Source organism: Dromaius novaehollandiae, chromosome 2 (genome assembly GCF_036370855.1).
Source record: "Dromaius novaehollandiae isolate bDroNov1 chromosome 2, bDroNov1.hap1, whole genome shotgun sequence".
Taxonomy (NCBI): domain Eukaryota; kingdom Metazoa; phylum Chordata; class Aves; order Casuariiformes; family Dromaiidae; genus Dromaius; species Dromaius novaehollandiae.
This window is the reverse complement of record NC_088099.1, coordinates 119855325-119873197: the sequence shown is the minus strand read 5'-3', so window position 1 is coordinate 119873197 and position 17873 is coordinate 119855325. Positions and strand designations below refer to the sequence as shown.

The window sequence follows — 17873 nt, the reverse complement described above, 5'->3', positions numbered from 1 at the left end:
ATTGGTAGGGTTCACCCTGTATATACCAAGCAGTAGCTTTCAAAACTGAGGTTTTGAAAACTATTTGTCTGGAATATGCCCGATTTTTCTTTGCAATAAACAACTCACAAGGTCCTCCATTTACACACAATCCTACTTGGGACCTGTGACTTTGAGATGACTTGCATCATATTGACAGGTAGGATTATCAGGAACCTTAATAAATTCCCCTTCCTCTACTTTGTTCCATTCTAAGAGCAGATTGAGGGGATTCAGTTTTCTGGTTTTTGATTTTTTATTGTTACAGAAAGATCATGGCAAATTCTGTAACTAGACTTGCATCTAAAAATATGATGGCAAAATACAAAATGGAAAATTGTATGCCCAGCACACCTTTAGATCTGAGAGCAGAGGAGGCCAGGAAGAAGCTTTGAAATAAATCATGGGACAGTCTTCTTGTTCCAGACTCTTGTGTAAGGCCTCAGCTTTTCAATGATTTACATGCACAGAGTAAATAAGAATAATGTCACAAAAATGAACAATACTACTACAACGGAGGAGGCTAATCTTTGCTCAGGTAGAGTCTAAGCTTGAAATGGTTAAGGATAATTACTTTAGGCAGTCTCCTAAAGAGGGAGAACAAACTTGTTAGATTATTTTTCACTATGGCTGTGATGATTAGCAATAGCCAAATTTTGAGGACATGTTGCTTCTTTAGCACTAACAATCTTTTGATTTCCAGGAAAGAACATCCCTGTTTATGATGATCAATTAGATTGCTGATTTTTACCACAGGACCCACAGGTTTTACTCTGCTTGATGCGAAAAACATATATGTACTTTCTGGGCCTGATCAGTTGCTCCACTTGGGCAGTAAAAATTGTCGATGTGATAGAAGTTTTTCAGAGTGAAGCCCTTCTAGACTGGGATTTAAGGTTGGTGTAAAGAGCAGCTATGAATGCACTTTAAAGGCTTACACAAGAGCGTATGAAATAGTAGAAGGCCAAAGTAACTGAAACGAAGCTTATGCTCTCTAAGCTGAATGAGCCAGAACTCATAAAGGTGCACGCCCACTGCCTACACTCAATTTTAGATTTCCTATATTAAAAGGAAGACGCAGCTACAAAAAGGCCAAACATTCTCATGCTCCTATTAATCCAGCTAGCACAGATAAGAGGAATAGAGATGATGTCCAGAGTGGGCTACCAGAGTGTGAACTTGTTAGGAATCCTGGCCACTGGCTGAATCTTCAGTGTTATTGCTGCCAGCATTGAATGGAATGAAACTTTCATAGTTACATATGCAGTTTTAGAGAGAAATACATTGGAGGGAATCAAATGATTCTTTTCTGTGTAACAGAAGTGAGAGAGAAAAGAGAGTAAAGGGAGGAAAGGCTGTTACTCACGCAAGCAGCTGGGATAGCTGTAATAACCTGGAGCACACTGGTCGCACCTAAGCCCAGCATAGTTACTATGGCACAGACACTGACCTCTAGGACCACATGTATTGGCCACTGAGCCACGAGCACCACAGTTGCATTCTGCACAGGGAAAAACAATAGATAATTCTCCCGACAGATACATATCTAAAAAAGTATTTAAAACAGAATTAGCCAAAAAGCCACCTTTGAATGCAAAGCAACCATGAGGAATCCAGACAAAGCCATAGTTTTACCAGCAAAAATAAACATCCTCAAATAGCCACTTAAAATGTAATTGCCTTCTCAACCATTGATAGTAATGCTCTTACTGCAATGCTATAATTTATAGTTTTGAAATTTAGTTTGGTCCCTTGCAAAACATGTGTAAGGAACTGTAATTTATCTTAAAATGGAAAATCACATGAGAGAAGTACGTAATAGCTTAAAAATTTAACCTCGGACCAAAAGCATCCATAAAGCTAGGCTGGGTTAATGGCTAACAAAAAGGTTACTAGTAAAGCAGTTTGATAAATGATGCACAAGATAAAAACTGCTCACCTATATTGGTTCTACAAGTCAACGAGCTGTGCAGTGCAGGAATCAGCATGTGATAGATAGAAAGCACACTGGCCGACTACAACAACTAGCTGGATGAGTGCTTTTCACGGAGTCATCACTATTTTAAGCTAACAGCTCTAACACAGACAAAACACACTCCATTACTGATACAATGCTGGAAGTTACACAAGCCTAAGCTTTATATGTACATGAATGGGAGCCCATCTGGAGATCCCAGCTGCCACAGGTAGAAGCTGAAGAGTTGCAGCTGATCACTTGATTTTCTGAGACTACAGAAGCTGAAGGGTGGAAAGATTTCACTCAGCTCCATTGTCCCACCTGGGATGACTGACAGAAATATAAAACAGATGCTATTTAAGCATTGTCTTTCAGTTCCATTTTGATATTCCTGCTTCCTCCTTTCAGTTCCTCTCTCTCTAGCAGCCAAGGATGTCTGACTTTGCTGTGTTTACTTCAAAGGTTCAAGGAAATTTGCAGGACTTGCTCCGAAGTTAGTATGACAAATACAAACATTGAAGCTTCCAAAAACATCACCTACACGAGACTTAACCCCCAGCTGAACACATATAATATCCTCTCTTCATTTGAACGGAACTGATTAGTTTAAAGGCTTCATACTGATATCACTCTTATTGAATAAATCGTCTACTGATTTCAACAGGGCAAGACCAGAGAGATCAATTTTAGCTGTGGCAGCTAAAACGTTACAGTTCTACCTGTCTTCTAAAGATCAGAACTCCAAACAGGAGTAGAAGGCTAGGCTGCTCATCTTCCACCACGGTTTGCAGGTTTGCAGCATGGCACATTAGTTTAAATTTAAACCAATGGCAGCTTATTTTAACAGAATGAGTTGTGAACAGTGGCAGTTAGGAGTGATCCCACTACCTGTGTTTTCAACTATTTTTTTCTGGCTTTTACAGCTTTTTTTTGCATGTTCTCTTAAGCTTTCATACCTCTTTTCACTTTTCAGTGTTAAAAGTTTGAACACATTCAATATGGTTTGATTTGCAAACATGTGAGAGAAGAGGATTTACAACACAGAATCCACAGAGGCCTGCCAGAGCAATTATTTTTGATGCTATACAAAGGAGAAGATAATTGGCTACAAGAGAATAAGGCTTTGTGGGACGTAATGGCAACTGCAGACAACTTCAAGAAAACAATTAAGACTTGTAAATGCATAAATGGATTAGCACTGTCTGCTTATATTTAAGTGTCTGCTCCAATTAACAGAAGAAAATACTTTTCCAAACGCCAACATAAACTCCAGCTCATAAAAGCTAAGAGATATAAAAGGGAACAATGTCAATTTTAGTATCTAACAAAGGTTGCTACGTTTTTTAAATCTATTAGTCACAAATTGCATTACAAGTATCTATTTAAGTTCTAGCTGCAATGCTGGCTCAGTTCCGCAGTATACTAATATATACTTAAAATGTAAACCCACTGAAGGAATCTTCATGGATTTCAGACAGCTTTGCAGTGGGCCAAATAACAAATACGTAGCTCTTTTAGAAATCAAAGTAATACATTGCTAACAGCAATGTACCACTTCCCAGGTGTAAGAGTATAGTCCAGAAATAGGGGGCAGTTAGCCTTAAGAAAAAGATTTACACTGTGAAGCAGATGACAAGTTGTATACGTCAGAAAGTCTTGACAGATTTGTTCATAAAAGCAACAAACAAGATGGTCAGCTTCTTCTGCAGAAGTTTGCCAGAGGCTGGCCAAACCTATTTTGATCCATAATTCTTTCTGGAACTAGCCCACTAAATTGTTTAATATTAGCTTGACTATATGATAAACATCTGGTAAGAACAAAGCCTCTCTGAAAGATAAATATCGATACTGGCAAAATTACAACATAAATCTGCATGAAAGAGCAAGCAGCACTGAAACAGTGAAGAACAGTGAAACAGGGAAAAACAATGAAAGAGGGAAAAAAAAAAGAAAAAGAACTTGCCTACTATGTCACCAGCCATAGCATCTCTTGGATTTGGCGAAGTAAAAGGATAAACAGGAATACCTTTAGAACAAAAGAAGCAATAAAGTATACTTGAAACAGACAATACATTTATATCTCTAAAGATCATGCCATGAAGTTGTCTACTGTCAATACAAAAAGAATGATAATCATATGACTCTAGTAACCAACTTCAGTTTAGTTTTGTTTTAGTTAGGAACAGCGTAAGAAACTTTTTATTTTTGATCTCCAATTTAAGTCCAAACATCCCTTCTCAAAGGACAGTATGAAAGGCCAAGCACCATTTGGAAATGATACCACTTTGCTTCCCTGCCCCCTACTATTTTGTGCAGAAAGCCTTCTCATGCAAGACAGTGTTATCTTGGAAGCTCTGCATTTATTTCTTGGCTCCTGCTTCCAGTTCAAGGTTCATGTCCTGCTATTCAGCCCTATCGTTTGCTGCCTCAAGTGCTAGAATTCAAGATGTGTACCTTACATCTTGGGAGTATTTCTGAGATTCCTCCGCATTAGGAATGGGAAAGAGATCCCAATAAACTTCCCTTCATTAAGACGGGACTGTGATCCTCACCCAAAGTTGATGTGCCACAAACTCCAGCGGCATTTGATCAAGGCCTATCTGAGCTGAACATACTTTAAAACATTGGATTATGAGCAAAAGGCTAAATGAGGTAATCTAGAATGCATCGTACAGAAAGTATTTATTCTATTGCAGGCATTGAATTCAGAACAAGATTCAATTTTTCACACTGCTTTTTCCTGTGTTTTCTATTGACTTCCCTCTTCATTGTTCCAGTTTTATAATGATACCTCTCTTCTAACAGTGTAAAAGCAATGTAAAACTGAAACATCACAGTGGACTGCAAATCAGACTGCAAATCCTGCCTCACAACAACATCTCTTTATTGACTATCAGATACGCAGTTCTCCTGAGGGCACAAAACACTCCCAGTGATCCATTTTTAGAATCTGATCATGGAATCACAAGTTTTTATACAACAAATACAATCGTGGTATTATGTTTTCTTCTCAATTATTGTATATTTAATTTGTTTCTGAGGAAAGCATTGGATTTTCTAAATTCCTAATACTTCATTTTAATATTCTTATTTTAAAGTAACAATCTCATTTTTAAATAATCCATAGCATTAGATACTGTTCCAATACCATTTTGAATAAATGGAAGCAGCCAGCATTTCTGTGTCACATCATTTTCTTTAATGTGTTTATTTTCTTTGGATTTACAAACATCTTTCAACCATTTTCTTGACAAATCCAAAACAAACTGTAACCCCTCCTTCAACCAGTATCAACAACCAGTCCTGCAAAAATAGAGAGCATGTCTGAGAGTCTAATGCTCTCCCAGGAGGGCCTTTCCAAAGTTGCACAGGCACTATTTCAGAGTCAGAATCCTCTAAAAGTCCACAAACTTGGTTTATGGGGGGTTTATCCTAGAAGGCCTCAAGGAGAACACATAACCATTTTCTCCCCTCCCTCTTGCTACAGCCATGTTCCACTTCCAGTCCAAGTGAGTTATGCCTGAAGACACAGACGTATTTAAACAACTTGTTCTGGGCTTTAGGACTAGAATTCATGATGTATTAAAAGACAGGCTCTAACTTCTCCCAAGATGTCTTAAATGAACTCAGAAGTCTGAGAATGCAACCAACTCTATTTGATTTTCAAGTTAACTGCCACTTTGTGAAACAAACCAGACTCTCTTCAGTATTATGACAACTGGTTTACTAGAATGTGTAAATATTAGAATCCAAAATGACAGATGTTTTATCCAAGTCAAGTGCAGTGAAAATGGTTAATTCTTTAATGCATGTTAAAAATATTTGAAAAGAAACATTTTTATTTGTATACTTACGGATACAAAATGGAAAACCATAGAATCCATCTGCACATTGCTCACAGCTTTCTCCCTGGAAATTCTGTTTACAGTAACAGCGGCCAGACCCTTCCTCACAGCCCTCTGCATGCTCCAAGTTACAACTGCAGGCTAAGTAAGCATCAACAATTAGGCACTTTATAGAAAAGAATTAATTTTCCTTCTGTAGCAGTGCAAGGTGCCATTATAACAGTATTTCATTTGCAGTTGTGAATGTCTCATTATTTCAAGAATTAATGTTTGCATGCTATTTCACATTTTCCAAGTATTCTATACCAGCAATTAATCTTTGTGATATCCCCTAGGGATACCTTAGGGGTAAGACCTATATTATTTTCTTACAGCGTTAATTTTTCATAATTCAGAAAGTTGCACTTCATTACTTCACAGCACTGCAGCAACTGCCCTTTCTGTGGCTTCTTCTCATCTCTCTCCATGGTCTGGGCTGAACGTCAGCCTCTGTTCACCCTCCCTTACATACAAAGTTCAACAACATCACTGCAGCATTCCCACTATGTTGACTTCCCATTCATTTCAATACACAAACAATCTGTAGCCTTCTCCTACCTGTCACAAAACTCCTTCACCCTGTTTATAATTCAGCCTTTATCTCGTACCTATACTCAGTTCTTTTTTAAATGTTGTATTAATAATTATCCTGTTGCATTATTTATTATAGATGCTAGCTTCAGTACTGCATAAAGTAGGAGTAGACCTCATGACCTTTTGAGCTATTGAATAAAATTATCAAGTGACCAAGACCCAAAAGATATGTTACATGTACATATCAAGAGCTAAGAGGAACACAGTCATGAGGATGGGAGATGAGAGTGGCTTCTAAGAGGTCATACCAGTTCACTGTGGGGTATGCAGCTGGACCCCAGGTCTGTGTGATCTTATCTCCTCAGCAGCCCTTTCTGGCTTACTTCCTCCTATTGCCTGCTGCTGGTCTGAAGCTTATGGCTCATACAACACAAATGTTGAGAAGAATATCTTTAAAAAGGTCTAAAGCAATACAGAAAGTCATTTGCAATTACTCTCCCACATCTTTTGGGCACTTTTTAATATTTCTTCCCCAAAAGACACATCCCATACCCCGATTACAGCAAAAAAGCAACAACAAAACAAAACAAAACCACGATGAGACTGAAAAAACACTATGAGAAGATACTGCGTAAAAAAGGACTTACGTGTACAGCCATCATGAGCCCTCACTGGAACACCGTAAGGACGATAGTAACCTTTTGCACATTTCTCACAGTTAACACCAGCTGTGTTATGCTGTGCAAAATAAAACAAAAGAATATGAGGTGAAAAAAAGGAACTTAGATGGAGAATTAAGAAACAGTAACATCCTTTATGCTGTTCCTATATATCACTAAGCAAGGGTCAGCACAGAAAAAAATGGAATATGACTGCAACAAAACCAGCATTTGACAGCTGGTGGTCCTTAACTACCCGTATTCTCTAAAGCTTTCTGAATCATAGTATTGTCAAATTAAAAAGCTGAATTTTAACTTTAAAGCATTATTAAAAATACCTATTTTCATAAAATATTAATTTAAATCAAGGAAAAAAAATCTTTTATACGCTACCATCAGATGTTTCTCTCTTTCATACTGCGTTCTTATCACAATGCATACATAATTCAGGCAACAGCACTGTGAATTTTTCTCATGGCATATATTATTTTTTAAAATACTCTATATCTAAGTTCAGCAACATCAAACAAAACCAAAACCTGATCAGTCTACAGGAAATGAAGTAAAAAGCACAAAACAGATCTTCCATTAGAAAAACATACATCTCTGCACATGTGTTTTAGGCACACAGAAAGAACAGTGTAATTTGAACTACAACAAAAATATATAAACCTGCCATCACAGAACGAAGTCCTGAGTGTATTTTAACAATAAATCTCTCTTGCTGTAAAGTTATCTCTTGCTTGAGGGAGGCAGGAGCATGCAATGGCGATGGTGTTCACAAGCTGAGTAAATCTTGTTTGGGAGGCATTCTGGCGGCCTTGTAGTCACAAGAGGAGACCCAGCAAAGCTGGGGAGAAGCCTTGTCCCAGAGTAGCCAGAGAAGAAAGCGCCTGCCCCCAGTTTCCATTTGCTGTTTAGTTGCCTTTTAGGGAGTGCTGCAATTTGGGGGGCTGCGAACAGGGACTTGGCAATTAACGGGGCTGGTGGTGGGGCAGTATGTGTGCAGGGCGTCCGTGATGCTGCTGGGGCTGATGTTCGCAGTTGGCCTCAGTTCATGCAGCTGTTTCAGGCTATGCTTCCAGCTCTGCGGGGAGTTTCTTTTGTCACCTTCAGATCCAAGCTCCTGCTGGGAAAGGCTGACTCCTGATTAGGGAGGGTAATGCTCGCATCGTGCAGCAGATAGAGACACAGTAGCTGTTGCAGTGCTTAGCATAGCAGGGGTGCAGAGGGGCCCAGCATTTCTGCTCAAGATTGTGTGGGGCTACTTGGATATTGTGCAGCGATGGTCTTCACACACTGCAGGACACAGTCTCTGGCAGCTACTGGGGTTAATGTCCTCAGCTCAGACAGAGCTCCAGGACGCAGATGCCACTCTCCAGGTCTGGGCCTGCTGAGAGTGCCTGGTGCCACCCGGGGCTGGGGCAGGTGATGACCCAGTGGAGAACTTGTGGGTAAGATCAGAGGACAGACCAGCACAGATGATGTTGCAGTAGGTATCTGCTACAAATCACAAATCACCAGATCAAGAAGAGAAAGTAGATGAGGCCTTCTTTAGGCAGCCAGAGAAAGCTTCATAATCACAGGCCTTGGTACTCATGGATGGCTTTAACCACTCCAGTATCTGCTGGAAGGGCAATGTAGCTGGGCACAGGTAATCCAAAACCAGGTCTTTGACAGAGTTTCCTTTGACACAGTCTTCTTATCACCACATTGGAGAGACATGAGCTGGATAAGGTGATCATAAGGTGGGTGGAAAATTGGCTGGACTGTCAGGCTCAAAGAGTTGTGATCAGTGGTTCACCCAGTGGCCAGTAGCTAGTGGCACGCTTCAGGGATCAATACTGGGACCAATACTGTTCCACGTCTTCCTTAATGACCCAGAAACTGGAACAGAGTGCACTCTCAGCAAGTTTGCCGATGACACCAAACTGGGGGAGAGGTCAATGTCCTGGATGGTAGGGATGCTATTCAGAGGGACCTGGACAAGCTAAACAAACGGTTTGATAGGAAACTCAGAAAGTTCAACAAAAGCAAATGCAAAGTCTTACATGAGGGATGGAATAACCTCATGCAAGAATACAGGCTGGGGGCCAACTGCCTAGGAAGCAACTTTGCAGAAAAGGACCCAGGAATCTTGATGGGTTTAACAAGTTTAACACGAAGCAGCAGCGTGCCCTTGCAGAAAAGAAGTGCAACAGCATCTTGGACTATAGTAGTAAGAGTGTACGCAGCAGGTTGAGGCAAGTGACTCTTCCCTCTCTTTGGCACTTGTCAGACTGCATTTGGAGTACTGTATCCAGTTTGGGCATCCCCATTACAAGACAGATACTGGCCACCAAGATGGTCAAAGACTGGAACATGTGACATTAAAGAGAAGGCTGAGCAAACTGGGTCTGTTCAGCATTGAGAAGAGAAGGCGAAAGGGAGACCTTAGTGCTATCTACAACTACCTGATCGGAGAATACAAAAAGGATGGAGCCAGACTCTTCTCAGAGTTGCACAGTGATAGGACAAGGAGCAACAGACACAAGCTGGAACATGGAAAATTCTGATTAGATATTAGGAAATAATTTTTTACTATGAAGGTAAGTCACATAACAAAACAAGTTTCCCAGGGTGGTTGTGGAATCTCCAAACTTGGAGATGTTCAAGCCACAACTGGAGAAGTCCCTCACTAACCTCACTTACTAGACCTGCTCTGAGTAGGGGATTGGACTAGATGATTTCAGAAGCTCCCATCCAACTTAAATTATTCAATGGTTCTATGATTATTCTCCCTTTGAAGTTGTGGAAGGATTAAAGTAAGACAGAACACGGAAAGTACAATACTTAACATATCTGACACATGCAGAACAGAATATATGGGGCAATGTTATCAGACTCTAAAGAAACAAAATCTATACTTGTGTGCAACACTTCTATTCCTCTTAATTTGTCATTCAGGCATCCATTCCTAACACTTTCTTCCATTACACAAACAAAAAAAAAGTAAACTAAAATCCATGTGGTTTTTCTATGAAGAAAATACTATAATTAGATTTATGGTAAACTCATTTAATCCAACGTAATTTCCTCAAAATTAAATTACGAACATCCAACATCATTTATACAACCAGGACTCATAGATTTAGATTAATCTTGCTCTTTTATATCCCGAAAGGAATATAAGAAAAATGTTCTTTCACTCATAAAGAGCTAACAGGAAGCACCACCATGATATATCTTACCAGACTAGGTGAACAAAGTTATGCACAGAAATGTCAGTTGGAAGACAAAGAACGTTTCTTCTGCTCATGTTAGCAAAAAACATTCTACTTTCTTCTGACAGCCACTTGAACAATATCTGATTATATTATGGCAATAAATGGGAAACACGCTATACAGTTTTACTGGACATTTCCTGTTTTGTTGCTTAAATAGAATTATATTTTTAAATGCACAGTATGGTAATATATAAATCATGACATGTAGGTTTCATAGGAATATACGCTTGATGATAATTTTCCCTCTGATCTACCTTCTGCTCAGCAGCTTCTCACCATTCTTCAGAAGACTGACTTGACAACAAAAGGAAGACATGTTTCCAAATAAGTCTGTCTGTATTTAGAGACCCTGAGATCATTGAATCAGTGAACAATTTAGGTTGGAAGGGGCTTCAGGAGGCCAGATAGTCCAGCTGTGTTCGAAGCAGAGCTAACTCCGAGGTTAGATCAAGTTGCTCAGAGCCTAGCCTGATCTTTCCTGATAGTAATTAGTCACAGTAGTATAAAAGTTACTTAGGATGAGCGACATTCTTTCTTTTTGCAATAACATAATATTCAGTAATGACACATACACTGTAAAGTCCCTGACTCCAAGTTTACATCGTTGATTGAATCCAGTGTAGCCTCTAAGATGGTTAGCGGACTGGAGCAATGACATGTAAAGAGAAACTGAGGAAATGGCTTTGGTTAGCTTGGAGAAGGGAAGCTTAAGGAGGGGTAAGGTGTCTGATGGCAGTTTTCCATTACCTAAGAGGGGAGTACGGAGACAACAGGGCCAGACTTTTCTAAAACATGGCCAGTAAAAGGACAAAAGCCAACTACCACAAGTAGCAACTGGGGAAATTCCTATTGAATAGTAGCAAAAATCTCTTTACCACTGGAGTGATTAAGTGCTGGAATCTCCATCCTCAGAAATATTCAGAATTCAACTGGGCAAGTCCCTGTGCAATCTGATACAATTTTGTAGATAGCCCTGCTCTGAAATGAGGGTTAGACTAGATGACTTCCAGAGGACCCTTCAACCTAAATTTATTCTATGAACTTTGCTTTTTCAATAGCAATAAGCTCCCTTCTTGTTATAGCCCATGCTCTCCTTTATGCCTGATAGTAAAGGAGGGGCCCTCTGTCTTTGCTTCCATAAGGAACCAGTTGGTCTGAGTTGGTATTTTATTTGGGAAATTTTATTTCTCCTTTGTTAAGCAAGGAAATGACAAAGTCTATAATAATAAGAAAGGGATTTTTTTTCACTTATTTAATTGTTAAATGGTGTGGCTTTATTTGAATCATGTGGGACTAAAGTACATAAACACATTTACTTCTAGTGCAGGCACAATCATACTCTGGTATCCATTTCTCCAAATGTCATTAAGCTAAATTGACCTAAATCACCTTTTTACCTGGCAGTTAATGCAGACTCCTCCACCTTCGTAATGCCCTTGGATGTTTAAGCTTTCATGACGCCGATCAACATCAGCATCATAGTAGCAATCAGTGGCATGTCCATGGCAATTGCAGGCTGAAAAAGTAGTATCTCAAGTCAGCTTCCATTATAATAGTGGAATTCAGTAATGTAGCAGAAGTGGAAAAAAAAGCTTTGATTATTTATATGCATACACACACTCATGTGCATTCGAGTATACTCAAAACCACGTATTTACCTATCAGCAAATGGTCTCTCACACCTGGAACAAGATAAGATCATCTAAACATAAGAAAAACATTTGCTGCTAGGTTTGTCAGAGGAGGCAACAGTTGTACCATCTCAATACTATATATTTATGGGTAAATGCAGAACTAGGAAGCTCCAAAAGAATGGTCTCAACCAGTTTTTAAAAACTATCAAAAACATGTTCCAATGCTTATTCTATTTTTTCATGTCCAAAAATAATCTAAGCTGAATCTGTGTGCACTAACTATTTAAAATAAACAATTATAGATAAGCTATACAAATTTGAATAAAAAGACCTACACCAGGGAACTCACATACTTAGTACTAAGTACAAGGACACCTACAAACTTAACTATATGTTTACCCAGCTGCTATTTTCTGAATGGAGAGTTTTTAAGAAAGAATACACTCTACTGCTTGAGAATTATGGATTCAAAAAGAAGCAGGTTTATATAAAGAACATCAACAAAAACAAAAATAAGAATAATAAATTACTCTAGAAAGGGACAGAGTTAGGTGACAGAGATAACTCATTTTTCTAGTTTATGGCTGTTTACAGTCTCAGCTGTGATAAATTTTACTTTGGGTGGTTTGTGGTTAGCTCATTTCCTTTGTTTATTTTTCTCTTCTAATAAGCCTCTAATAAGAGGTAACAATTAAACTCACAGACACTCTGAATCCACCTTTAAATGATATGTTCTGCTGTACTTTCAGTCTCTTTTGTTAATGTTAATATTGCAGGGTTCAATAGAGACTGAAAAAGAGATTGAAAGACACATACCTGTCAGGCCTTGTTTGCAGGCACATTAGCCTCACAGATGCCCTGACTTAGGAGGTTCACCTATTGAAAACATCTGAGGTACATCTGTTGATTGGCCTTGTAGGCACATCAGCTGAGTTCACTCTTAAGGTGGGAGATCTAAAGCCAGAAAAGCTTTTGCTGTTTTACCTTTGGCAGGAGGGTCCTAACAATGTAAATTCTATGACCAGCCAAATGTTTATGCCTTGTTTGCAGAAGAGAATTAATCTGAAAAATAGCTCTGCACTTGAAATAGTTCCTGCAAATATAGTTTGAGTAAAGGGTGACGGATTGACCCAGAAAAGCATTTATCTAATTTCCTGTAAGCCTGTTAGTGTATCTCCTAATCTGCTCATCAAGCAGATTATTAGCTAAAGCTAATCTCTGATCTTCACTCCCTTCAGCAAAGTAAAGCGCTGCCTGTGTTCACTGAAATCTTCCAGAACTGCAATATAATTCTGAATATGGACTAACTATACCAATATATGGGCAAAATAAATGAAAAGCAGGCCTGTGGTTTTGCCATAAGTTCTTTCTATCTCCTTTTTTTTAGATCTGATCTCCTTTCCTCACTGGAGAGGAACAACAGGAATCTTTCCAAAAGAACACAGAAAGCAAAAAAGGCTTCCACAAGTATCTGAATACCAGGTGTGCTTTTAATTACAAATGCTCCAGTGTTCCAGGAAAACCTTCCTAGAAAATTCCTGAAGCCATGCTTCATGCTTGAGAAAATCTTCCCTTCATCTGGACCAGGGGATACTCTGAAAGGCACTGAGTTCCTGAGCACCTCAAAATAAAAGTTAAGGTCCCTGGCCCTATTTTTCTCATGACGAGGGAAAGAATTTTCCAAATTCTACACAAAATACCTGGCACAACTGGGAGCATAACTTAGGCAAAATTAATTCTCTGTGCCTTGCTATGTGACCAAATAGACAAAAGAAGGGACACTGGATCATTCTCTGTATCTCCTCCAGGTCTTTATATCTGAACAGCTTTGGACAAGGAAACTGTTTCCTAGAAACTGTCAACAACCTGGATTAGGAAAGTTGTGGCCTATCATCACGTCCCTTGATCTAATGAGAGGACCCAGATACGACAGGATTGGGTTACCTGGCTGGGTTGTGATAGCCTATGCGGATCTTCTTGTTTGCTTGTTTGTTTGTTTGAACTCAAATAATTCTTCAAGAAAATAAAACATTACACAAAAAAGATGCTGATTCAAGATACTAAGTCAGAAGAGGCACAAGGAGAAAACAAAAAAGAAAGATTGGAGGGAGGGGTAGAATGGAACGAAAATTGGAGGTTTTCATTTGTCATCAGCCCCCCTGATGGACAAAATGAGGATCTGTGCATAGAAGTGAACATCTCCCTTTCTCGACACAGTCAAAATAAAAGCTTCTTGTCTCTGTGGCCAAATGCGCTGAGAGATACAGCTCACAAGTATGTCTTTTAACAGTGACAGGGAATTATTTGCTTTGATCAAAATAATGGCATTTTTTTCTTGCAGGTGAATAAAAACCCCTTCAGTCTCACAAAGCACTTTCTTAAAACTTTGAGTCATTTGCTGACCCATACAGTATTAAGAAACAAAACATCCCTACTATCTCCCACCGATCTCTTTCATTCAATTTCTCTCAAGGAACCTCAGGTTTCTGCGAAGCTTAATAAGGTTGCTCTTATTCCTTCACTACTGGCTTCCAGGGAAAGAGGTTTGCACCTGGCAAATACTCCGAATAAATCACCTAAAACTGCTAGGAGCAATCTATACTAAAAAGGGTATTTTTTCAGAAGTAGTTAGAAACTAAGTTCTTTTGGCTCAGAATCTTGTAGATGATTGTTTATAAACTGATTCTCTTAAAAGCATGACATTATTCATGCTCTTTGTCTATCTCTTCCTGGCAGAAAATATTTTCCTTTCAAAGAAAGGAATTCAAATGGAGTTTCAAATATTTTTCAGAAGTTGAGTCCCAGCATGCCTACCTCCTATCAAATGTTTTAATCATCTGTTTTTTTTCCCAACCCTCAGTCTTAGTGCTGCAATTTTGATTAAAACAATACCACAAGGTTTATTCCGCAAACCAATTATACAGGTACATCTATTTGGCTTTCAAATAAGATTCCCCCATTAATAGTTTGTACCCACTGGCTATGCTACTCTCAGGAAAGGTAGAGCAGGAAAAGGAAAATAAATTAGGCTAGACACAAAGGAAAGCAGCAGGCTGCCAATGCATTTGCTCAGAATAGGACATGCACAAAGACAGCAAACACCATCCGTACCACAGTGTTTTCTGGCCAGAAGGATACAGAACACCTGTGGGTGGCAGTATGTACCCTCCCATCTAAACAGGATCCATGTTGTCAACTTAACCCTATGTTATATTTTCTTTAATAAAAGAAGGAAACACTGAGAAGATGGGAGAAAGGCCAGTGGGCTTCTCCAGTTTGAATACTCAGTCTGCGGGGCTAAGGCACTCTAAACTATTAACTATAAGCACAGAAAGCAGAGCATGTACGCACTTCCTTGGACTCATCAGAAACGCTTTTGTGCTCATTTACATCAGGTCAGTGAAGGGTGACTGTCAGCATGAGAATGGAGTGAAGCTCAAACAAACACCTGTGAGCAGCATCAGCCTTAAACAATCTGCCAGTACAGTGCTCCAAAGACAGGAAGTTCAGAATCAAAGGAACCTGCTTGAGAGCTCAAGACAAGTAAGGCAGAAGAGCCTGCATCAATTTACAGGAAGCATGTATCAATGCCAGTGCAGCACTCTACTGCTGTAAGTATTTTCAGACCCATATGTCTCAGTAATTAGATCATAAATTCAAGAATCTCTTGGAGAGGTGACATTTTACATTGGCTCCTTAAACAAGTAAGTATGCTTAATTCCCAAAACACAGATTTTCTTCTAAAATATCTGGTTTATGAGACAGATTTTTGAACTGGGTTCCTTTACCAGATATAGTAAGTACAATGACAAGAACAATGAATAACTCAGATTCTCTTTCCAACAAAAGACAGCAAAAATTGAGTGAGTTGTACCTGATCAACAATACTGCACTGTTTTCTAAGTGAGCTTCATTGTATCAAAATGAGGTTTGCAGTAGTGTACTATGTAGTTCTCTTTCCTATCAGTAGCAAAAAGAAATACATACCACACAGAGAAACACATGTGCTCCCCTTCTATTGACAATACATAAAATCTAGAGGTCAGATGGAGAGCCCTCCTTTGATATCAGTTAGTGAGCCTGTTTACATATTTAATTAATCTAGTTATTTATACAGTCTGTCCCTCTAGATTCTGAATAGGAAGAGGCTGGGCAACAGAGAGACAAGTTTTGAAGCTGTACAAGACCTCTGCTCTGCTGAGGAAATGCACAGTCTGTTAACAGACACATCTGTGACCGGGGGGGATGTTGACTCCATGTACTAAAGAAAGGTGGAAGTCTTCTTGATGTAATACTTTAAATGACTATTATCATTGTTTAATGAGACCAAGAGTGAAACATAAATAATACTCACTGTATCATTTAATCCCTATTGCTATATGGAAATAATTTTTTCAGTAAAGAAAACAGGTGTTAAAACCTGCAGTGTGTTAGTTATGCTCCATGAATATGCGTGGTCTACAGTAATTTCTGCTCATTTGTCAAAGTCACTTTTAAACTACCATCTTTCAGTCTACTCACGTTCACATATATTCATGTTCCCAGCTGTTGCAGCTTGCCACTGTTTCTGATTATATCCAGGACAGCAGTGATTGCAGGTTTCCCCACAAGTATTATGCTGACATTCACACTGAAACCTAGAGAAAGGAAGACCTCTTATTCTGTTGAATCTGGATTTAACACCCCTTTCTCCCCCCAGTTTTATTGCAGTGCAAGACTTACACATAGTGTGAAAAGGACAGGACATAAGCTCACACATAAAGAGGTCAAACAGTAACTCTAAAACATTTTAGAACTGTTTGAAAATTCTGGATTATAAAACTTTCTCCTAGAATATTGAATCAAGGTGACACACAACAATTTAAGATGTATCCTATTTTAGCATCATTCCAATGCTCAAGCTTATTGTCCTAATTTAAGTCAGAACATTTATCACCTTTATATGCATGCCCTCATCACTTTTCCATTATGCTTTGTTTACAGTAATTTTACTAGTGTCTTTAATAAGCCAAGTTTGTAACTTCATCCACTTATTTTTAAAGCAATGCACACTATGCATCAAGAAAATGTAGTTGAAATTTATTTTGACTTAGCTGAAGAGCCTACATAAGGGCAGGGTCTCATTACAGGCTAGGTCTTACTACCATCCCCAGTAACTGAATCCCAGGATTAACAAAGAGGCTTTGAGACTAGAGAGGCCTCTTCCAGGGATGCTCTGTTATCTGTGTAGTCTAATACCCAAGGACAAAACAATTGTCAAGTATATCCATTCTATTCTGGTAGATGTTATGTCTTTTTCACTTACTTTTCTCTAGACTAGACATCTGGAAAGGGTAAAGGCATCCATCTGCTCGCTTACTCTCCTTTAAAAACCAACTGAAAATATTGTATCATCTTGATAAAAGTTTGTTTCATGATGCATAAGAGCAACAGCTGTTATAAACCAAGCTCTTAAAGTATGTTTTAGACGGTGTGATTATTCACTGTCACTTTCCTAAAGCAGAGGACCACAGAGCATGATCTAACTCCTTGTGAAATCTATACGATCATAAACTTCACAGGAAAAGAAAACTTTCCTACAGATTTCAGTTAAGTGTATGACCACTTGTCAACCTATTTTAATTCAAGTTCATTCATAGAAAGTGACATTTGTAATTGAAGTTGGAATAACATAACATATTCATTCTGTGAAATGAATATATCACTACTGCCAAATCACTTCACATTGCCAAAAGAAATTACATTTTTCACATCTGATGTTTGCTGATTGCTCATGTATCTGACAATAATGAAAACACTTCTCACACAATTAAAGGCATTTAAAGATGATTGTAGAAATATGCCAGATTTATTACACTTGCAGAATGGCTGCACTTGCAACTACTGTTCTAACCAAATGTTGGTTAGAGCCAGACGTCCAT

At 38.8% G+C, this 17873-nt stretch overlaps 1 protein-coding gene across 4 annotated transcripts in view; it reads right to left on the bottom strand.

The window, feature by feature from the left end:
• Window positions 1–17873, bottom strand: part of LAMA3 (laminin subunit alpha 3) — a 123423-nt gene that overhangs the window by 77414 nt on the left and 28136 nt on the right. For all 4 annotated transcript variants that reach the window (XM_064507309.1, XM_026122781.2, XM_026122782.2 and 1 more), the window contains exons 7-12: window positions 16474–16589; window positions 11716–11834; window positions 7041–7131; window positions 5830–5961; window positions 3939–4001; window positions 1385–1519 (exon numbers count right to left, since the gene is read on the bottom strand). In XM_064507309.1, the coding sequence (XP_064363379.1) occupies window positions 1385–1519; window positions 3939–4001; window positions 5830–5961; window positions 7041–7131; window positions 11716–11834; window positions 16474–16589 (656 nt within the window). The remainder of the gene's footprint in view (window positions 1–1384; window positions 1520–3938; window positions 4002–5829; window positions 5962–7040; window positions 7132–11715; window positions 11835–16473; window positions 16590–17873) is intronic.